Source organism: Eublepharis macularius, chromosome 15 (genome assembly GCF_028583425.1).
Source record: "Eublepharis macularius isolate TG4126 chromosome 15, MPM_Emac_v1.0, whole genome shotgun sequence".
Lineage (NCBI taxonomy): Eukaryota > Metazoa > Chordata > Lepidosauria > Squamata > Eublepharidae > Eublepharis > Eublepharis macularius.
Genome location: NC_072804.1, coordinates 49,118,996 through 49,141,468, shown reverse-complemented (window position 1 = coordinate 49,141,468; position 22,473 = coordinate 49,118,996). Strand labels below are relative to the sequence as shown.

General features: G+C 45.4%; 2 protein-coding genes across 5 annotated transcripts; one reads left to right on the top strand and one right to left on the bottom strand.

The window, feature by feature from the left end:
* Positions 1–98: 98 nt before the first annotated feature.
* On the bottom strand, positions 99–14,211 carry LOC129342874 (uncharacterized). 3 transcript variants are annotated; one of them, XM_054998822.1, is made up of 5 exons: positions 14,065–14,211; positions 11,929–12,017; positions 9,011–9,697; positions 5,074–5,775; positions 99–1,752 (listed from the first exon to the last, which is right to left on the bottom strand). In XM_054998822.1, the coding sequence occupies exons 3-5, from the start codon at positions 9,670–9,672 to the stop codon at positions 534–536; spliced, it is 2,583 nt and encodes an 860-aa protein (XP_054854797.1). In that variant the 5' UTR covers positions 9,673–9,697; positions 11,929–12,017; positions 14,065–14,211; the 3' UTR covers positions 99–533. The 3 variants fall into 3 exon arrangements, with proteins under 3 accessions (XP_054854797.1, XP_054854796.1, XP_054854798.1); XM_054998821.1 differs by lacking the exon at positions 11,929–12,017; XM_054998823.1 differs by lacking the exons at positions 11,929–12,017; positions 14,065–14,211 and adding an exon at positions 13,872–13,939.
* Positions 14,212–16,699: 2,488 nt separating this feature from the next.
* On the top strand, positions 16,700–22,199 carry LOC129343097 (interferon-inducible GTPase 5-like). 2 transcript variants are annotated; one of them, XM_054999102.1, is made up of 3 exons: positions 16,700–16,717; positions 17,169–17,371; positions 20,727–22,199. In XM_054999102.1, exon 3 carries the CDS (start codon positions 20,745–20,747, stop codon positions 21,906–21,908), a length of 1,164 nt encoding a protein of 387 aa, XP_054855077.1. In that variant the 5' UTR covers positions 16,700–16,717; positions 17,169–17,371; positions 20,727–20,744; the 3' UTR covers positions 21,909–22,199. The 2 variants fall into 2 exon arrangements, with proteins under 2 accessions (XP_054855077.1, XP_054855078.1); XM_054999103.1 differs by lacking the exon at positions 16,700–16,717 and having other exon boundaries at positions 17,090–17,371; positions 20,732–22,199.
* Positions 22,200–22,473: the final 274 nt, after the last annotated feature.

Here is a 22,473-nt window from a genome sequence, read left to right as displayed (position 1 = left end):
TTGCCCTTGGAGAAAATAGTCACATGGCTGGTGGCCCTGCCCCCTGATCTCCAGACAGAGGGGAGTTGAGATTGCCCTCTGCGCCAGTGGCGCAGAGGGCAATCTCAACTCCCCTCTGTCTGGAGATCAGGGGGCAGGGCCACCAGTCATGTGACCACTTTCAGAGGTTCCGGAACTCTGTTCCACTGCGTTCCTGCTGAAAAAAAGCCCTGGTGGGCACTAAAGGGAATCTCCATATTCAGAGGCAGCAAACCTGTAAATGTCAGTGCTAGGAGGCCGCACTGGGAGAAGGCCTTGGATTCTATGCCCCATTTGTTGACTATCCAGGACAATGGGTTGGGCACTGCAGGAGACAAGATGCTGGGCTCACTAGCTGGACCACTTGTTTGATGCAGCCGGGTCTTCTTATGTTCTTAAAGGGAAAAATAAGAATCCAGCCAGAAATCCAAATCGTCCTTTCTCATTCTTGAGTTGGGGTCCTGTGCACAATTCATACCACACTTTTCAAATGGCTGTCTTGGACCCGCTGGGCCTCAAGGCTCAGCCGCTTTTGCCCGAACATTCTCAGCATCTTCCACAATATCGCTCAGGAAGCTCTTTAGCATGTAGAATGTAGTAATAAAAGAACTAGCTCCACCAGTCAGAAACCCCAACAGAGGTATAAAATCCAAGACCGGTTGTATCGTCAACACAGTTACACACAACCGTGACTTGTTTAAGAGACCATTTACAAAATTTGGAGTGATCTCGCTGGACATCGGAGATTTTTTGACAGCAGATTTCAACACTTGGTACTCTTTGCTGAACACTTCAGCGACTCTGTGGAGGGAATCTTCATCCAAGCCAAAGACCTTGTAGAAAAGTTTCAGTGTTGCCACCAAGATGTTAACATCGCAAACAAGAGAGAATCCTGGGTCAGGAATCATCGAGATATTAGCAGAGGTAATGGCTACTTTCCATATCAGGTCTTCCATAGCAGCCTTTTTCTTTTTTAGGATCTCTCTTGATAAAACTGGCAGAGATGTAATAAAAGCATGTTTCTTGAGATCATCCAAGTCATGTTCCAAGGCCTCTTGCAGAAGTGGGAAATCATACATACTCAAATCTCGCCTGGAGATGAGAAAAACTCTCGGAGATAACTCTCCTGCCTTTACCAAATTCTCACAGCAATATTTTCTTAAGTTCTCAATGGTTTTTTCCATATTGAAGTTTGGGTCCAAGGATTCAGATGCTATACTGACATCCATTTTGGAACGCACGTAGTAAAAATTTTTCTTCCTTTTCTGAATTTCTCGAGCCAGCATGGCATCGTTCACAGTGAAGCGATCTGAGGAAACTATTATGAAAAAATCATACTTCTTAAAATTTATCTTCTCTAGGTAATCCTTTGGGTCGAATTCTGGTGTCCCGATACCCGGTAGATCCCATAAAGTTACATTTGGAAATAAGGGGTGTGGATAGTCATGTTGCTGCATAGTTGTTTGCATTATTCCAGTCTTTGCTGCATCTGTTTCATAATCGGTCATGCCCCGCAGGGCATTAACCAAGGATGATTTACCAGTGCCAGAAAGCCCTGTGATTGCAATATTAAGCTTGGCATTTTCTAACTCATCCAATTCTTTACGAATGTCAGCTGTCACCTGTTCAAAACATTTTTGTGCTATAGAGTTCTTCAGCTTTGCAAGGTCAAATGTTAAGGCCGCTTTTGAAAGGAAAGCATAAATTCCAGTATTTTGAGATAGTTCAGTTGACCTAAGAAATAAAAGAAATGTATTTATTTAGGACATTCATACCTCCTCTTTCTGCTAAATTAGCACTCAGGGTTGCTTACAGATAAAAAGTTTTCAGAAACTAGTAAGATAATGAAATCATTTAAAACCCATGAATAGGTCACGACAAATGCAAATAGGGGCAAAAGCAATAGGGCAGGTGCCAGTCATAAAGGCAGTGATAAATCCAGCAATAAATTCAGCCATTAGCAAGTAAGATCACCAGATTAAGGGGTTTCAAACAGGTTGACAGCTCCTAGGTCCCCTTCTGAATAAAATCGTTTTGAAAGATCTGTGACAGGCCAGATCTATCTTTTGATTGATAACCTGTTCCAGATAGTGCTGAAACGCATCAAAAGATTAAACTGCAAATAGGTCAATCAATTTTTTTACATACAAAATTAACTGTAAGCAAAGATTTCTGTTTTTCTGCATGGAGAGGGATTGTACCAAGCAGGGCTTTTTTTCTGGAAAATGAGGTGGTGGAACTCAGGACCACACAATGACATCACTTTGGGTCAGCTGGAATGGGGGGGGGGGGGTTTAAAGTTTAAATCACCCTCAGCGAAAATGGTCACATGGCCGGTGGCGCCACTGTCATGGAGGGCAATCTAAACTCCCCTCTGTCTGGAGATCGGGGGGGGGGATCACCGGCCATGTGACCATTTTCAAGAGTTGCCAGAACTCCGTTCCTCTGCATTCCCGCTGAAAAAAAGCCCTGGTACCGAGCACCGCAGCATAACCAAAAGGCTGTAGAAAGACAAATTCCAGGCTTATTCTGGCTTATTAAAAGAGGGAAATGATATGATGCTGGAGCTTTATGACTGATGGTTTTAATGTGCAGAAAGTCGGGGTTCTCCCTGATATACAGGGACAGATGGAGGTTATGTAAAATAGCGTTAGACCAAATTCTCAAACCAAGCCATTCTGATTTACCAAAATGGATTGAGGAGCCAAAGAAGGGTCCAAACTCTGTGATTAACTATAAGCAGGGTTTTTTTTCAGTTGGAACATGGTGGAATAGAGTTCTGGAATCTCTTGAAAATGGTCACATGGCTGGTGGCCCCGCCCCCTTATCTCCAGACAGAGGGGAGTTGAGATTGCCCTCCAATCTCAACTCCCCTCTGTCTGGAGATGAGGGGGCGGGGCCACCAGCGATGTGACCATTTTCTCTGAGGGCAACCCACCGAGTTCCACCACCTCTTTTCCCAGAAAAAAGCCCTGGCTATAGGTATTTGATACAATTATGAACATATGAGGCTGCCTTTTATTGAGACTGACCATTGGTCTGTCCGGGTCAGTCTTATCTACTCAGACTGGCAGTGGATTTCCAGCGTCTCAGGCAGAGGTCTTCCACATCACTTCCTACCTGGTCCTTTTAACTGGAGATAATGGGGATTGAACCTGGGACCTTCTGCACATAAAGCAGACGTTTGTCCTCTGAGCCATCACCTCACCTCATTGTGATTATGATGGGTAGGAAAGAGTGCTACAGAGAGCTGGACTGAGAAGACCTCACCTGAAGTCCTCATCCAGCCATGAGGCATCCATGATGAACCTGGGCTGGTTATTCTCTGTCACCCTAATGAGGGTTGCAGAGTTGTGAGGATAAAATGGGAAATCATATAGACTGACCTGACCTCCAAGGAGGAAGAAGGGTAGGATTAAATTCAATAGCTTTTTAAAAAATAAAAATGGCATGATTTTGCTTTCCTGAATCCAAAATTATATCATAGTGGTATGGTGGTTAAGAATGGCAGGACTTTGGAGAGCCGGGTTTGATTCCCCACTCCTCTGCTTGAAGCCACTGGGTAACCTTGGATCAGTCACAGCTCTCTCAGAGCTCTCTCAGCCCCACCCACCTTGCAGGGTAATTGTTGTGAGGATAATAGTGAGAGCCAGTTTGGTGTAGTGGTTAAGAGCGCAGGACTCTAATCTGGAGAACCGGATTTGATTCCCTACTCCTCCGCTTGAAGCCAGCTGGGTGACCTTGGGTCAGTCACAGCTTCTAGCTCTCTCAGCCCCACCCACCTCACAGGGTGTTCTGTTGTGGGGATAATAATAACAATAACATACTTTGTAAACTGCTCTGAGTGGGTGTTAAGTCATCATGAAGAGTGGTACAACAACAACACTCTTTGTAAACCGCTCTGAGTGGGCATTAAGTTGTTCAGAAGGGTGGCATATAAATTGGATGTTATTATTATTATTATCTTCTGTTATGCCTCCCTCTCCCTAACTAGGCCATGAGCTGCTGCCTTGCCATTCACAAGACTGTTTGCTGGATCTCCTTTTTTTAAGCCAGATTAGCAGCTCTAAAACCCAAGAAAGTAGAGAGTAAATCTTCACGTTTGGAGGTGGGCAGGGTCATTAGTCCCAAGACCAGCCAGGCACACTCGCCCCACATCTTATCCACTCAAATGATCCTTGGCCTTTCACAGAACACAGTTAAGGGGTATGGTTAGTGATGAGCATAGAGGGCATTGCTCCAGGGGAGAACTCACCGGAAAGCAGGAGGCATGTGGAGGCATGGTCTCCAGAGCATCACCAACAGAGGGCATAGGAATCCACATTGGAATGGAAAAAGATGGCAAACTAGATTGGGTTTTTCAACAAATTACATATCAGCAAATAAAATAACATCCTGACCTGGTTAGCCCAGGAGAGTCTGATCTCACCAGATCTCAGAAACTAAGCAGGGTCAGCCCAAGTTAGTAACTGGATAGGAGACTTCCAACAAAGAGCAGGGTTGCAGAGGCAGGCAATGGCAAACTACCTCTGTTAGAGCCAAGCTACAAGTGACTTTTTCCACATGTGGAACGCTTGATTGTTCTCGCAAGTATTCCTGGGAACTGAAGTCTGAGTGTCCTTCCCCTCTCTGTTAGAATCGCTGCCTGAAGAGCCAGAGAAAGCCAGTGGCGGCAGCAGCTTTTGCAAATCGTTCCTCCAGTCACAAGCCTGCTGCTCTGGAGAAAGCCACCGTGTCAGTGAAGCTCCCTGGGAGCAGGACACCCAGGGCGAAAGTAGCAGCTGCCCACCCCCAAACGATCGTTGAGAGCCCTCTTGTCCAGCAGGCTTGTGACTGGATGAACGATTTGCAAAAGGGAAGGACACTCGGACTTCAGTTCCCAGGAAAACTTGCGAAAACAATCAAGTGTTCTCATGTGAAAAAAGTTACTTGTAGCTTGGCTCTTAGTCTCTTGCCATGAAAACCCCACCAGGGGTCACCATAAGTCGCTTGTGACTTGAGGGCACCACACACACAAATAAATTAAAATTGTGGCCTTAGATAAATCCAACCTACCTGCCATGCTTCTCCTCACTGATTTCTTTCTCTAGGGTCCTTTTCAGGAGGGGGAAATCGTACTTGTCCTGATACCAATTAGAAATGAGGAAAATCTCTGGAGAAAAAATACCAGCCTTTACCAAATTTTCAAGGCAATATTTCCTGACTTTTTGAAGAGTTGCTTGCTCATTGAAGTCTGGTTTTATTTTTTCGTTCTTAATACTGACATCCATTTTGGCACGTACGTAGTAAAATCGTTTACCCATTTTCTGAACTGCATTGGATAGCTGGATGTCACACAGAGTGAAGCGATCGGAAGAGACAATTATGAAGAAATCGTACTGGTTGTAATTGACCCTTTCTAGGTATTCCTCTGCTTTAAACCTAGGTGTCCCAATTCCTGGTAGATCCCATATTGTTACATTTGTAAAGGTGGGGTGTGGATAACCCATGGGCTCTGTTGTTCCTTCTATCACATCTGTATGGGCTGCACCTTCATCAAAATCTGACAGGCCTCTCAGGGCATTGACAAGGGATGATTTACCAGCACCTGACACCCCTGTGACGGCAAAGTCAAGTGTGTTTTTTTCCAACACATTCAGTCCTGGAGGAGTTGTTGCTACCAACTTTGAGAGACTTTCTCCTCCTTTGGATTCAGAGCATACGATTGAAGTTGACCTTTCACCACTCATGGTTGTCCTTCCTGACGTTTCAGTTGATCTGAAAAAGATCATAAATTTAGCAATAACTCCTGCTAGATAAGGTTCCTTATTTCTTTAACTCTTGATAGATAAGATTCACCCAACATTTGCCACTGACAACCCAAATGTAGAGCCAAGCTACAAGTGACATCTGACGCAGGTTGGACACTTGTCAGCTTACCTCAAGTTTGGATGGGAAATGTAGGCATCCTGGTCTTACAGCTTGGCTCTCCATTTAATTGAAGTTTACAGACCCCCCCCCCCACACACACACACCCAGCTGAGGGGAAGGGGGCACCCGGTGAGAGCCTGATGCCTGCACTCCCCTCCTGACCGCATGTTCTCCCTCCCATAGACTGCCGCTCTGTAAACTTCAATTAAATGGAGAGCCAAGCTGCAAGACCAGGACACCTACACTTCCCATCACATCTTGAGGGAAGATGACAAGTGTCCAACCTGTGTCAGGCATCACTTGTAGCTTGGCTCTTATCTGTGGGGAGAAAATAGATTTACTTAAGGTGCTCTCCATTGGTTAGAAAAACAGACGCTTATCACATGCATTTAGTTGTTACTACTGCATAATAAAACAATTCACAATATTAAAGCCTACCTATATCATGACAAATCTGTAAATTATACATTTCTTTGTCTTTTTGTTTATCTCAAATATATAATTTATATGTTTATTCAGGGCTTTTTTTCAGCTGGAACGCGGTGGGACGGAGTTCCGGAACCTCTTGAAAATGGTCACGTGGCTTGTGGCCCCGCCCCCTGACCTCCAGACAGAGGGGAGTTTAGATTGCCCTCGGCGCGGAGGGCAATCTCAACTCCTCTCTGTCTGGAGATCAGGGGGCAGGGCCACCAGCCATGTGACCATTTTCTCCTAGGGCAACCCACTGAGTCCCACCACCTCTTTTCCCAGAAAAAAAGCCCTGTGTTTATTTATCACAAAAGCCTGAGTAGCCTAGCTTGGCCTGAAGTTTTCCGAACTTGAAAACTGAGCAGAGCTCAGCCCTGGTCGGTTCTTGGATGAGAGACACCGTATGGAAGACTGGAGTTGCTCTGTGGATGAAGGCAATGGCAAACAACCTCCGCTCGTCTCTTGCTTAAAAATCCTCATGGAAGGGGTTGCCCTGAGTTGGTTGTGACTCAACGACATCTTCTTGTTGTTGTTTATCACAGTATGTTTTTTTAAAAAGACATGAGAGGAAAAGAAATTACTGAACTTTCTTCCCAAAGAAGAAGAAAATAAGACATTCTTTACTTGAGGAATAAACACGAACATTCAAAACACAAAGGGGACCTCTTGGAATATGATGAAATGGGCCTACAGTACAGTTGCAAGCTCCAGTTTGGGAAATTCCTGGAGTTTTTATGGGTGTAGACTGGGGAAAGCAAGGTTTGGGGAGGGACCTCAGCAGGGTATAGTGCCACAGAGCCTCCTTCCAAAACAGCCATTTTCTCTGGGAGAACTGATCTCTCTCATCTGGACATCGCTTGTAATTCTGGAAGAGGTTAGCAATCCTAGCCTACAGGCACATTGTTGCACCACAGCTAGGCTTAACACAGCCCACTTACGGCTGTGTTAAGAAAATGCTCTGGCCTAGCTGTGATTGTTGGCAACTTACCTTCAGGAACAACCTAGAAGTGATAATGGTACCTCTGGGAATCACTGGAGACTTTAATGTAAAACCATGCAGTTTTATTGTAGAGTTGCAGGGATCCATAGAGTTACCATTAATACTTCTGGGTTGTACCCGGAACCGACATAGTGATGTCAGCAATATTAGTGATGAGACATGCTCCCTGTTCACACCCCCAAACTTCCCACTGATTACCAGGTTTTTCTGTCAACCATAACCATGGAGGATGTGGTACGTACTCAGTTGGCTCAGGTGGCAAGCTGCTAGACCTCTTCAGTTTTATTCCACCACTCACAACACTAGCATTGCCAAGATGGTGCCTGGAGTCCTCTAAAAATTACAACTGATCTCCAAACTACAGAGATCAGTTTCCCTGAAGGAAATGGCAGCTTCAGAGGGTGAACTCTGTAGCATCACACCCAAGCTAAGCTCCCTCCCGAAACTCTCCCAAAGTTTTCACTGTGAGTACCCCCACCCAGATAAATAAATCATATGTTGGACACAAAAACCTAATTAAAGGATTCCATGTTTGGGCAGTTAGCAGAGTCTATGGTTTAGCAGACAAAGCACGATTATTGGTAGTTGTGAGTAGGGGTGTGCGTTTCAGGGTTCCAATGAGTGGCCCCGATTCGGAAATCCCAAATCAAAGCATCCCCAAAGCATTCAGGTTGCTTCGGGAAGCTTCGGGGCGGGATTAAAGGGCACTTTCCCTGCCTCTTGCAAGTGGCAGGTCCCTTTAAACTATCAGCTGGCAGGTGGGGGGTATCCCCCCCCTGTGCCTGACAGCTGGTAGTTTAAAGGGCCCCTTTCTGGCCGCTTGCAAGCAGGGACCCTTAAACTATCAGCTGTCAGGCAGCAAGGGGGATCCCCACCACCACCTGACAGCTGATAGTTTAAAGGGACCTGCCACTTGCAAGAAGGCACTTTCAGTAACTTTCAGTAACAATCCAGAAGTGATAATAGTAGCTCTAGGAATCACTGATAACTAATATAGAACCATGGAGTTTTACCATAGAGTTGCAAGGATTCATAGTGCTACCATTGATACTTCTGAGTTGTACCAGCAAGAGACATAGTGAAAATCATTTCCTTATTTGTGGCTAGAAGTGATGTCACTGCATCACGGTGCTCTAGGGTTCACCAAAAACTCTATGGTTTTACCATAGAATTTTGAGTGAATCCTAAAGCAGTCAGCCCCACACTGATCCCCCTTCTAGTTACGTGGCCAGAAATTATATCATGATGTTGTGGGACACCATTCCAATGAATCTTTGCCCCCAAGAGCACCAGAGTACCCTCTAGGTACATAATTAATATATATCCAAATATGTAGTGCTGCAAAACTGAATATTTGTGATATTTAATGTTAGCATATATGGAAATCTGTGTGCTGTAATAGTTACCATTTGTAGAAAGATATCTGCAAATAAAAATATTACTGGGGCATTATTCATTTTAAATCATAGCTCTTCCTTTGAATTGTGCTGCTGCCTCTCCGAGGGGGTATGGTGCATAAAGGAATGGCCTCAGAGATGTAAAATCCTGTAATTTTCTTTTTACTTTGGTCCATGTTTAAGACATACATTAAACAACTAGTTAAACCCAATGTACCTGTCGTGCTTCCTCTTTTCTGAGTCTTGCAGAACATCTGGTCTTAAGACATGTCTCCTGAGTTCATTGATTTCATTCTCTAAGGTCCTTCGCAGAAGGAGGAAATCGTACTTATCATAGTCCCAAACGGAGATGAGGAAAACCTCTGCAGAGGAAGCACCAACCTTCACCAAATTTTCAAGGATATGTTTCCGGATGCATTGAAGGGTTGTCTCTTCGCTGAAGTGTGGTTTTCTTTTCTCTAGATGAATATCGTAATCCACTTTGGAGCGAATGTAGTAAAACCTCTTTCCCATTTTCTGAACTGCACGGCAGAGCTGGATGTCACAGATGGAGAAGCGATGACAACCGACAATGATAAAGAAATCATACTGGCTGAAATTTACCTTTTCTGGGTATTCTCGTGCCATAAAATTAGGTGCCCCAATTCCTGGAAGGTCCCATATTGTCACATTTGGAAAGGTGGGGTGTGGATAACACATTGGCTCCATTGTAGTTTGACACACACCAGTTTTTGCTGCACCCTCATCACAATCTGATAGACCTCGCAGGGCATTGACAAGGGTTGATTTTCCACTTCCCGTCACCCCTGTGACAGCAATGTCAAGTGTGTTTTTTCCCACCACGTTCTGTCCCAGCTGAGTTGAGTTTTTACCACCCATGGCTGTTCTTGATGATTCAGTTGATCTGGAAAATAAACCCAAATATCGAAATAGCTAACTCCCTCCGCCACATAATCTTCATATGTCATTTATCTCTGACAATCTAGATTTAGCTGCACAGGGAAAATCCATTCCCCGGAGATGTTCCACCCTGAGCAGAAAAAGAGCCCCTTATCAGATGTATTTGCCTATTATGATATTCATTAAAAATACTTATACCCTCTTTTGCCAAAGAACATTTCTTCCAAAGCTTGCTACAATAAGGCAAGTAATAGAACTAAAGCCAGCCTCGTGGAGGACAAATGCATTTATTGCAGAAGGATCAACGCAGCTCACACCAAAACAGGAATATCCTAAAAGAAAGATCTCTACCTGGTTCCTGCACATTACTAATGAAGACGCAAGGAGCTCCGCTCTGGGGGCGGAGCAGAGGATGAATTCTATGTCATTTGAAAGGGGGTTCAACATTGGTTAGCTCTTATAAACATACTTTCCTGTCCCCTTGAAGTTTGGTCTTCTTGATCCTCTTTGGATGTGGCTGAGCTCATGGTACATAAGCCAACAGAAGACTCAGAGCCAAGCTACAAGTGATGCCTGACACAGGTTGGACAGTTGTCAGCTTCCTTCAAGTTTTGGTGGGAAATGTAGGCGTTCTGGTCTTGCAGCTGTAATGGAGAGCCAAGCTGTAAAACCAGGACGCCTACATTTCCCATCAAAACTTGAGGTAAGCTGACGAGTGTCCAACCTGTGTAAGACGTCACTTGTAGCTTGGCTCTGATTTTCTGAGAATCTACATGCAAAGGAATGGTTCCTGTCAGTTAAGTTCCAAAAACAACAACAACAACAACAACAAATAGGCTAAAGGAAAGACTGAAATATACTACAGAACAAAGGTCTCCCTGGGTGGTAATTACTACAATAAATACAAAACACTATATACCAAAATAAATTTGTCTTTCATTCAATGAAAAGTGCAACATGCAAATGTTAATATATACAATCAATATCATTAACAGCAATAATAAGAATACTCAAATTTCCATATATTCAGCACACTCTAATCAATATGAATCAATACAATTGCATATCAACCAAGTCACTCTACAGTACCGTCCATCAATTACACACAATCCGGTTTCTGTTCCAAAATAAATATCATGTAAATATCATGTATCTTCTCATGGGAGGTGCTCCCCCTTGGATGACATGAAATTGTATTGATAAAGGAATATTCATATTGATTAGAATGTGCTGAATATATGGAAATTTGAGTATTCTTCTTATTGTTGTTAATGATATTGAATGTATATATTAACATTTGCATGTTGTACTTTGCACTGAATGAAAGACAAATTTATTTTGGTATATAGTGTTTTGTATTTATTACAGTAATTACCATCCAGGGAGTAATTAAGTTCCAGGAGGCAAACATGGCTCCCTTTTTGGTCCCGTATAGGCATTATTTAATTGTATGTAAGGAAGAAAAGGAAGAGTCATCCTCCGGGGAAGGGCTGCGGCTCAGCGGTCTAGTATACTCTTGGCATGCAAGAAGTCCCATGTTTAAACTTTATCATTTTCTTGTGGAAGGGTTTGGAAAAGACTGTTTTTTGCCTGAGACCCTGGAGAGTCACACTCAGTCAGAGGGTACGCTATTGAGCTAGGTCAGCGATACTCCGTGTCTCAGGAGCCACGTGCGGCTCTTTGATATGCCATCTGTAATCTGAGCACTGTTCCTTCAGTGTGACACCTGCCCCATATTTCAGGACAGGAGAGGGCTTGCGGTTGGCAGGTGGTTCCTGCCTTGAATCAGCTGCCACCAGAGGAATTGGTAAGTTATGAGTAGGAAGGACATGAGGGGGCCTCAAAGTTGGCGATATCGTTACACCACTTCCAGGGTAGCTCTAGGAATCACTGGAAACTCTATGGTGAAATCATACCCTATGCTGGTTTCCCCTAGAAGTGTTTCAGCAACGTTGATGATATCGCTGGCAGTGGGAGACTTCCCACCATAGTGGGAGGTTTGGCAGCCCTAGCTATGAGCCACCTTGAGGGGCAGGCCTTCACGCCAGGGATGTAAGTAAATGCAGCTCTTGATGGTAACTGCAAATGTGGCTCTCCACAAGCCATGAAGTGAGCAGCAGTGAGCCATGTGGACAAAGATTCAGATTCTGTATAAGGCAGCTTTATATATTACATATTATTTTGCAAGCGCACAGTTCAATTGGTCACGATGGATGCTGCCATTCAAATGCTCACCATATCTTTTACAAGCTTTCCACTTGTAATATGAGAAGCTCCAGTTAGCGTTGCTGAGTGTCTTTATGGCAGGACTCTTGTATATGTGCCTAACATGAAAGACCGGAAATATCAGTTAAAGTCTGTGCATGAAATAAAGGACTTGGACTTGGTTAAAGTCTGCCAGATAAATGCAATGGGGAAGTTGGATGTTAAAACAAACAAACAAAAACTTTAAATCTATGACATGCTCACTGCAAAACAAGCAAAAGCTCAGCAAATGATATATAGCAAAAGCTTCACCTAAAGAATCTCCTCCTATTATGCACGGTGACTACCAAGTGTTATAAACAAGCACATTTTTTAAAATTCACATTATTTAGATTCTGCCTTTCTCACTGAGACTCAAAGTGGGTTACACAGTGTAAGTCAGTAAAATCAATAGGACAAGGCATACAAAGAGCAATGTGATATGATCAAAATCTAAAAACAGAAGCCCATACAAAGCATAAGTATCAACAGGATGTAAAGCAATTCAGAAATTTCATAGTAGGAAAATGCCTACAGTAACAGATAGTCTGTATTACACACAGTACTACAGTCCTCTGGATCTAGTTCAAGAGGGCAGTTTTACAAAAAGAATAGTGCTACATTATAATGGAATGGCCCAGAAAGTTGTTTTTAAAAAGGAAAGGAGCTGTCAACTGTGTTTGCATAGTTTGCAGAAAGCCAATAAAGCGAGAGTGTTTCATCCTAGCCTCTTCAGGTAGGTCCATTCCTTAAGGTGGGAGTTACAGCAGAGAATGCATATGTACAGGCAGTCGTTGATTTTGCCCATTTGCAGAGTGGAACCAGTAGAAGGCCATGCTCAGATCAGAACATCTGTTGGGGCAGAGCATAGGAAGAGAGGTGGTTCCGCAGATATGAGGGGCCAAGGCCATAAACTGTTTTGTATATGATCACTAGTACCTTGAATTGAACCCAATAACTGACGGGCAGCCAATGGAGTAACTACGAAATGGGACTAATATGCATGCTCCCCACAGCTTCCAATAATAACCAAGCTGTGGCATTCTGAACCTACTGGAGTCTCCAAGTAGTCTTCAAGGGAAGACCTATGTAGAGGACATTACAGTAGTCTAGGCTTAATGTTACCATGGGGTGGATCCAGATGGCCAGATTGGTCAAGTCAAGGTAGGAGGCCAGGCTAAAACTAAATTAGAAGTAAGTGTTTTTGCTCCTATATTAACTTGCTTCTCTAGTAGTAACGTTAGGTCCCGTCAAACCACTAAGTTCTCGACAAAATTAGCAAAAGTTAGCTGGAGCCCACTGAAGGTAAGAAGGACAATGTCCTTCAAAATCTCCTCCTTCCCAAACAAGATTATTTCTATCTTGTCAGGATTTAGTTTTAGGTGGTAAAAGTTGTTTAGTCGCAGCAGACAGGCAATGATTCAGTTCCTCTATCAAATCACCAAGAGATTTGGGGAAGGAGATACAGAGCTGGATGTTGTGAGAGTGTTGATAACAGTCAAGTCCAAAATTATGAATGATTTCTCCTAAGTTGTATTTCATAGACACTTTGTGAAATCCCAAAGGACATGCATTCTTGCTGAGGGTACCGACACAATGATTTTCAAAAGGGTGCCTGTCTGGTAGTGATAGTCTTATAATTCCAGTGGAAAAGTCATGTTAACCTATTGTAGCAAAACAAAACAGAAATTCCAGAGGCACCTTAGCAACATTTATTCCAATATGAGCTTTTGTGAGTCAGGGCTCGCTTTGTCAGACTCTTATGAGTTCATATTGGAATAAATATTTTTAGTCTTTAAAGCACCACTGGACTTGACAGTTTTATAAGCCAGTCACCACAAGAAAGGCTCTCGAAATCCTCTGTTTAAATGGCTCATTTTAAATTAAATCTTGGATACAACAGGCAGGACTTTGCACCTTGCTGGGGCTCTTACCGTTCAAAGACAGATCCAAACGACTGCTGGGTTTATTATTTCAAAGGGTCGTTCCTGGTAAACCTTGGTGAAATCCCAGGACAGCATACACTTCTTAAAAATCTGAAATACTATCAGGGCCTATGACAAAGCAGCAGAAGCTGAAAGACAGGAGCAGAGAGGAAGACCGATAGCAAAGAGGAGACTGACTTACTATTCCTGTCAAGGTTTGCTTGAAGAATCGGCAGAGGCTGTAAACGTGCAGGGCGGTTGGAGGTTTCATGGGAGGAGGGACTCCCCTTTCCTCCCTCTAAACACCTTCTCTTGCCTTTGCTGTTCCCTATTAAGTGAAAGAGCCAGAAGTCTGCCAGACAGCAAAAGAGAAAGTTAATTCGTTTTCAGAGTTTCAGCTCCTTCCTTGTAAGGCCCACCCTTTCAGGAAACCAGCTGATTTGCAATAACAATTCAGTTGGTTGATCTGGGAAAGACAAGAATGTTCCTGATTTACAGCTCCCAAAGTGAGGGATTTCATCAGGGTATCATCATCATCATCATCATCATCATCATCATCATCATCGTTATCCAAAACACAATCCACAATAAGCAGAGGTCACACGTTATTATTGATTGGCCTTGCTAAGCTGATATGAGTTTCCGTCAGAGACCTAAGTATCAACCAGATATCGGCATTATATGTACGCTGTTCCAAGTAGCACCATCTTTTGCAGTTCTGTAGGTGTTATGTCAGAAAGCTGCAGTTTTTCCATATGAATTGCAAAGTTTTTCGAGAGGGTTCCAAGTGCCTCGATGACAATGGGGACTACTGTTGTATTCTTCTTCCAAAGCACAGGGGAGAAACAAGATCCAGTACAAAGTCCTATGCAGAGTTCCTCCATTTAAATCCAGTGAATAATTTGACCAATGAAAGTGGCATTGTTGGCCCTTGGTAACCTATATCACGTTGGGAAATATGAAGGAGTGGCTGTTTTTGTTGAGGCCTGGCCTGTAGGGTACATTTTTTTAAAAAAAAAGTAAAGGTGCAAGCATCAAGTCATTACTGACCCATGGGGGAACATCGCATCACAACGTTTTCTTGGCAGGCTTTTTGTTATGGGGTTGTTTGCCATTGCCTTCCCCAGTCATCTATATTTTACCTCCAGTAAACTGGGTACTCATTTTACCCAGTTACCGATCTCAGAAGGATAGAAGGCTGAGAGCCAAGCTACAAGTGACACCTGACACAGGTTGGACACTTGTCAGCTTCCCTCAAGTTTTGATGGGAAATGTAGGCACTCTGGTCTTGCAGCTGTAATGGAGAGCCAAGCTGTAAAACCAGGACGCCTACATTTCCCATCAAAACTTGAGGGAAGCTGACAAGTGTCCAACCTGTGTCAGGTGTCACTTGTAGCTTGGCTCTGAGTCAACCGCAGACAGACTCTAGTAATTGATGACCACTGTGATCCCAAACGAGCACTAATTACCATCACTGAAGCAGCACTTCTGGCAGGATCCCTGGTAGGAGTACCAGGACTAGCCGTAAGGAACATTCTTCTCTGATCTTCTTGTTTCAAGTGTCATATTCTTACAGGTTGCATTACAAATACTACATTGGCTCCTGAGCATAGAAAAAGTGCAAGGCATGTAATACTGAAAGGCACAGAAATGGTATATAAAATCCCTTTCTTCAAATCCATATCCCTCAGTCAGAGCTGGCACCTTTTAAGGAAAGACTTTTGTATCAGGCTCCCCCTTTCTGGCAGGTGCGGGGGAGCTTGCAGCAGCCTTATCAAGGAAATTTTCCTTTGGAAGAGAGAGCAGTGAAGGCTTACGATGAGCTATTTGCAATTATTCTTGGATGGGGGGAGGAAAGGGCACTGGCGATCAGTGAGGAGAGAAAGATGATGGGGGGCAGATTTCGAACTCTATGCATGCAGCGAGTGAGAATGTGAGTGGCGGGGATTTTTTTTCTTTGAATCGCTGGAGGGCATTTGCACCTGCTTCCTGTCCTCAAGATACTCAGAACATTTAAAAATCCTCCAACCTGTCTTTTTAAATGGACGTGCATTCTATGTGCTGATGATGTGTACCTGAAACAAAACGTCGAGCGGTGTCAGGAAGGGGCCGGCATTCAGAATGTGGTTTTCATGGGTGCTGGGGGAGGGGAGGAAGTGGGAAAGAGCTGCCAAAGCGAGAGGGCGCTTGAGGGCAATGGACCAGTCGTGGGCTCTCTGTGGCTGCCAAAGCAGGCTATTTTTGCAAGCAGCCGAGGATTCATCTGAACTGGTGCCTGCTGGCTGCTGATTCCCACCAGGAGTGCCAAGATATTTACTCTTCCTTCCCCCCTCTGGCTGCTCAAGCAGCTGATTTACAAGAAAGAAACTGAAGGCCAGAACTTTAGCTTTTGCTTTCCGGACAATTACTAGTAAACTTGGAAGAGGTGTGTCTGTGCATGTGTGTCTGTGTGTGTCCCTCTGTCCTTCAGGGTGGCCTGCAAGGTCAGTTTCTCAGTTCTGGATTGAGCCCAGAGCTGCAGAAGCAGCCAGAATCCTCAACGGAGCTTTACCTACCTCAACTCCCAAACTGGGACACTATCCCAAATCTTTTTTTAAAAAAACGACTGGAAGGCCATTCGCTTCTTAGCTGCCCCACTCTCGTGTCTGGGCCAAATTCTGGGTTTGCATAAGATGCCCTAACATGGCATGCCCTACGGAACTGGAAACTTCGCATTTCTAAGTGCGCTTGGGGGCCGGTCCAACTCATCCACCCCTCCCAGTGGACGGCTTCTCTCTTTTTAGGTCCCCTTACCACCACGTCTGGCCCAGAGTTTCACTTTGGCACTCCCAAATCATGAGGATACAGAATCTGGGGTTAGCCTGGTGCTTAATTTGGGGGCGCAGGAGCATGCAAACTAGGGTTCCCAACCTCCAGGGGGGGCCTGGAGATCTCCAGGCATTACAACCGATCTCAGAGTGCAGAGATCAGTTCCCCTGGGGGAAATGGCTCTTGGAGCATGGACCCTATGGCATTTTACCCCTCTCCTCCCCAAACTCCACCCTCCCCGGGCTCCATCCCCAAATCTCCTGGAATCCCCCAACCCGGAGTTGGCAGCGCCAGTGCCAACATCAGTCCCGCATGCTAGCCAATCACGCAGCCCTTGAGCTGATACAAATATGTAAAGTGCAGCAGAACCGGGTTACGACGAACGGGGGGGGGGGGGGGGCGAGTCGATGTCTGTCCCGTCGAGCGTCTTGCTCCACCTGGTGGCGAGTGCGAATCCTGCAGCGGGCTCTCCGCCGCCCCTTTTACTTTCGTTTTCAGCAAGTTTTCTCGACGAGGAAGAGAGGACGGAGCGCAGCCGGGTCCGACGGTCGGAGGAGGGCAGAGAAGCGGAGGGGATAAACCACCGGGGGCGAGAAGGAAGCAACAGACCTCGCAAGGAGAGGCGAGAAAGCAGCCAGGCGGCGAACTGAGGAAACAGAGCTGGCGATCCCGGATTTGCGTCTTCGGAATAACTGTTTCAGGTGAGCCGCCCTATTGGTTTGCAGCAGCAGAGCAAGCTCCGGGTCCGGAGCTCCCGGGAAGCTTCGGCTCTCCCATGTTACGCAAAGCCAAAATTTGGCCCAGACTGGCTGTAGGGCAGCTAAGAAGGGAAATCTGGTTGATTTCTAAGGGGTTAGTGACCCGGAATCTGGCCCTTTGGGTTAAGGGCGATCAATGCATTAGGAAGCGCTTCTCCAACCTTGCAGGGCATAAGATGCCCGGCGAAGGGGAGGCAAGGAAGGCCCTTTATTTTATTTTATTTAAAACATTTCATTTCTATGCTGCCTTTCCAACCCAAAGAGGGCCCCCGAGGCGGCGTGCTAGCGGGGCGATCAGGGGCACTTTCTCTGCGGAGCGGCCAGCCAGCAGCATTCCAACGCCTTTGTAGAGTTGCCAGCTCCAGGCTGGGAAATTCCTGGAGATTTGGGGGGGGGAGTGGAGCCTGGGGAGAGCAGAAACCTTAGCAGGGCATAATGCCATAGAGCCCACCCTCCGAAGCAGCCGTTTTCTCCAGGGGAACTGATCTTTGTCGCCTGGAGATCCGTTGCAATTCCGGGAGATCTCTAGACACCACCTGGAGATTGGCAAGCCGAGTACACCCGGAGCCCGTGCGGGCTTCTGGCTTCCCCGTTTCTCCTGCTCCAAACGAGGCTGCTGCTGGTTTCACAGGGCAGCTTCCTGCAGAAGTGTGGATTCATTGTGTGTGTTGGTGTGAATGTGTGCATGCTTGTGTGTGTGTGTGTGTGTGTGTGTGAGAGAGAGAGAGAGAGAGAGAGAAGTTCTTTGTCATTCTTTGGGTCCCTGCCTATGTTGAGAGAGACCCACAATGGTAGTAGCCCCGCCAATGCACTCAGGGCTTGAAAGGATACAAGAAAGCAGGTTTCTGTCCCAGGAGTTCTAGAGTAAAATTTGCTGGTAGGCAGGCAGGGGAAGGGGTGTGTGTGTGTGTTTCTTTCAGTTCAGTTGTGGCTGCATTTTTAGAAGTGGAGAGTTCCATCCCAAGGGTACCAAGAAGATTTTCAGAATGAGCTTTCGAGAGTCACAGCTCACTCTCTGAAAATGTTGGACTCTAAGGTGCAACTGGACTCGATTTCTGCTTTTCTATTACAGACCGACACGGTTGCCCACCTGAAACAATTTTTAGAAGGGGAACTCAAGACTAGAGATGTACCACAAAGGAGGGATTTGACGATCTTGGTCGCCAGCAGGTCGACAGAGAAATGCCCTGTTCCTTGAATAAAAGCTTTGTGTATGGAAATGGACTGTGGAAGCATGGCAATAAACGACATGCCTTTAAGCTTCTATGAAAGGGACCGGCAAATTTTCCCCCTCCAGGCAGTTGTCAGCCCTAGGCGATATATATAGGCGGGGTGTTCAGGGGTGCCATTTCTGGCATTAGGGCCAGCAAGGGAGAAGTTTAGCTGGGAGACACCAGAGCTAAAAATGTCACAAGCGTAATGCCAAAGCATCTCCCTCTTCCTAGCCAACTGTGTCCCAAAGATCTAACCGGACAAGGCCGCTGATCAAAATTGCCCAACATTTCTGAAAAGCAAATAGCAGCTTATTATTGAAGCTGCAGGGTGGGAAGAGAAGACACTGAATCGTTCCACCTCCTCTTGTTCTCCCCCATTGAAATCAGACCCGCATGCTCTTACTCACCCGCCCACCATCTGGCAGCCACCTCTGGCCTTTACACTGGAAAAATCAGGACAAAAGAACCCTGTTCGCACATTACAATAAATGCATGTACAACCTGCACAGACACCTGTTCGTAAGACAGAGCCAATGCATGTTCACTTGACAGATGAAACCAGGGACCTGCCACTGGATAAATGTGATAGATCCAGAGGAGTTAGCTGTTAGTCTGTAGTAGCAAAATAGTAAAAGAGTCCAGTAGCACCTTTAAGACTAACCAACTTTATTGTAGCATAAGCTTTCAAGAGCCACAGCTCTCTTTGTCAGATACATGTTGCATCTGAGGAAGTGAGATGTGGCTCTTGAAAGCTTATGCTACAATAAAGTTGGTTAGTCTTAAAGGTGCTACTGGACTCTTTACTATTTGGATGAATGTGGTGTTTGTATCATGAGGACCAAAACAAGAAGGGGAAAAAACCCAACCTGATAAACAAGTCAGGAACCAACAAGGTTGAGCGGCCTAGAAAATATAAAATGTAAAAGAAATATAATTATTTATTGCACAGTGCAAGCGCGATTCAGAATCATGGAACAAAGTTAAAAACCTAGAGATCTAGTAACATCAGTTACACAGAGTCACAAAATTGCTGGCACATCTAAAAGAACCAAGTGACTTGGTCCTTTTACATGTGCCACCAATTTTGTGACTCTAGGTTTTTAACTTTGTTCCATGGTTTTTAATCGATTTTGCACTGTACAATAAATAATGATATTTCTTTTATATTTTCTTTGTTGCTCAGCCTTGTTGGTTCCTAGTTTGTATCATGTATTTAGCTGAATGTAACCAGAGAATTATTCAACGCACATCACAAGAGCAGTCACATGTGCACTGTTCACAGATTGTACGAGCAGTCACTGTAACTTGCAAACAGGACTATACATCTCTCTGCATCCCTTCCAGAGATACCCAAAGTCTTTTGCCAGCTTTTCCCAGCGCATTAATCACAAACAACAGTGACTAATGCACTGGGGAAATCTGGCAAAAGATTCTGCATGCTTTGTTGGGAGGGCAAACAAAACAGCCAGTTTTTGTCACTGGTTGTTATTTTGTGGTTGTCCTGGTCATTGGGATTATGCTGTTTTTATTGGTTGTATACTCGTGAGACCTTCCTTAAGATAGTTGATTTTTTAAAAAGTTTTAAAATGTATAATATTTATTGTGGTTTTTAATATTGTCAACCTCTTTGAGCCTCGTTTCGAGAGCGAAGCAGTCTAAAAATCTTGAAAAAAAACCAAACAAGGTCAGAATGTTTGGCACTGTTTTATACCTCTCACGGGGTTCCGGTCATTGCTGAACTTGGGGGCAGTTTTGGAATTTTAAGCATAGATAGTGGGTGCCATACCAAAGTATGTTTATTCAGTTATCTGTAACCTGCTTTTCTTCCCAAGTGAAGCCCAATCCTCCATTTTATCCTCACAACAATAGTTTTGAGAGGTAGGCTATGGTGATAGAGTGACTGGCTCAAAGGCACCCACTGAGCTTCCCTGGCAGAACATGTGCATGGCTGGAGATGCATGGCACATTATGGCTCTGGAGTGCATGCACACAGAGAGAATTCAGGACATGAATTGCAAGCAGACTTCTTGTTTTCCCAGCATGTTTTGAATGTGTGAAGCTAAAATCTCCCTGCTTCTTTTCAGTGCAGAATACCCAGATCCATGGCTATGGAAGAATTTCAGGCTGCTGTTTTTCAAGGGAAACTGACGGATGCCGTTTCGGTTGTGCTGGCAAAACCGCTGCAGTATTTTAACAGCACAACGCTCAATATTGCGGTGGTAGGGGAGCCAGGCTCGGGGAAGTCCTCGTTTGTCAACAGCTTGCTGGGCCTACGTGCCGGTGAGCCCGGTGCAGCCGAGACCGGCATCCAAACGACAACGACGAAAGCCAAGGATTACCCACACCCGAGGCTTCAGCAAGTCATCCTGTGGGACCTCCCTGGGAAAGAAGACTCTCCTTTGGGGGCCCGTGTTGAGCAGGAGGATTTGAACCGCTATGATTTCTTCTTCATCATCGCCTACCAGCGTTTCCGGACTGTCCACGCCGACCTGGCCCAAGAGATCCAGGCGATGGGCAAGAGGTTTTATTTTGTGCGGGCCAAGACGGACCTCGATCTGGAGGCATCCCGGCGGCGGCAGCCGTCCGGCTGCGATGAGGAGAAGGTCCTCCACCGCATCAGGGAAGACTGCATAACAAGTCTGCAGAACGAAAATGTGAGCAACCCCCAAGTCTTCCTTGTGTCCAACTGGGATCCCCAGTGCTTTGATTTCCCGCTCCTGCGGGAAAAGCTGCAGAACGATCTCCCGTGGCTGAAGAGGCAGGCCTTCATGTTCCACCTGCCTTCCCTCTCTGCACCTGTCTTGGAGAGCAAGAAAGCTGCACTGAAGAGGAAGATACGGCTCAGCGTCTTTTGCTCCGGGCTATTTGCGTTGCTTCCTCTCCCAGGTTTCTCCTTCGTGGTCGCCATGTTTGTGTTTATGAAATTCCGCTCTCGATGCTACCGGGACTTTGGCCTGGACGATCTGTCCCTCGAAGCTCTAGCCAGGCATGTCGGGAAGCCAGTGGCGATACTTCAGGCAGTGATGACATCCCGAGCTCTAACTCCAGTTATTCTAGGGAGACTTCCTGACCTTGTGGGAGCCGTTCTGATGATTGTGGAATGTTTTTGGTGGAATCAATACCCCATCAGAGGCTCCTTGGCGTCAGGAGGCATTTCGGTTTTTGCCAGCCACTACATGCTGCAGAGATGCATATCGACAGTGGCCAAAGACACCCAAAATGTCCTCTCCAAAGCTCTGGAGGTCAAAGAGAAGAATTTAGTTTAGCAGCAAATGGGATCACCGTGCTATCGCTCGATGTATTCTCTGATACTGCAGTCAGGTTCTGGAAGTAGGGAAGGGATTGGCAGACATGGAATTGGGCGTCTGTTTAAAACTCCCTCCCCCCCCCCAAGATTTTAGACCATATGACAAACAACACTATACTGTAGTTCTTAAAAATTACTCAGTACGCAGGCGATCCAAATTCAATGCCAAGAAAAACTGATTCCTGTGACCAGGGCTTTTTTTCTGGGAAAAGAGGTGGTAGAACTTAGTGGGTTGCCCTCAGAGAAAATGGTCACATGGCTGGTGGCCCCGCCCCCTGATCTCCAGACAGAGGGGAGTTTAGATTGCTCTCCGTGCCGCTCTCAGCGGCACGGAGAGCAATCAAAACTCTCCTCTGTCTGGAGATCAGGGGGCGGGGCCACTGGCCATGTGACCATTTTCAAGAGGTTCCGGAACACCATTCCACCGCATTCCCACTGAAAAAAAGCCCTGCCCATGACCTGTACAAACTATGCAGATAGAATACATTTGTAGAATTTCTCTAGAATCTGGGATTGAATCTTCA

What these genes read in the sequence shown, in the direction of transcription:
- LOC129342874 (XM_054998822.1), bottom strand. Translation starts at nt 9,672, where the DNA reads ATGGGTGGTAAAAACTCAACTCAGCTGGGACAGAACGTGGTGGGAAAA. An exon ending in GAAAAGAGGAAGCACGACAG is followed by an intron (nt 5,776 to 9,010) that starts GTACATTGGGTT and finishes GATCTTTTTCAG; the next exon opens with ATCAACTGAAACGTCAGGAA. An exon ending in AGTGAGGAGAAGCATGGCAG is followed by an intron (nt 1,753 to 5,073) that starts GTAGGTTGGATT and finishes TTTATTTCTTAG; the next exon opens with GTCAACTGAACTATCTCAAA.
- LOC129343097 (XM_054999102.1), top strand. Translation starts at nt 20,745, where the DNA reads ATGGCTATGGAAGAATTTCAGGCTGCTGTTTTTCAAGGGAAACTGACG.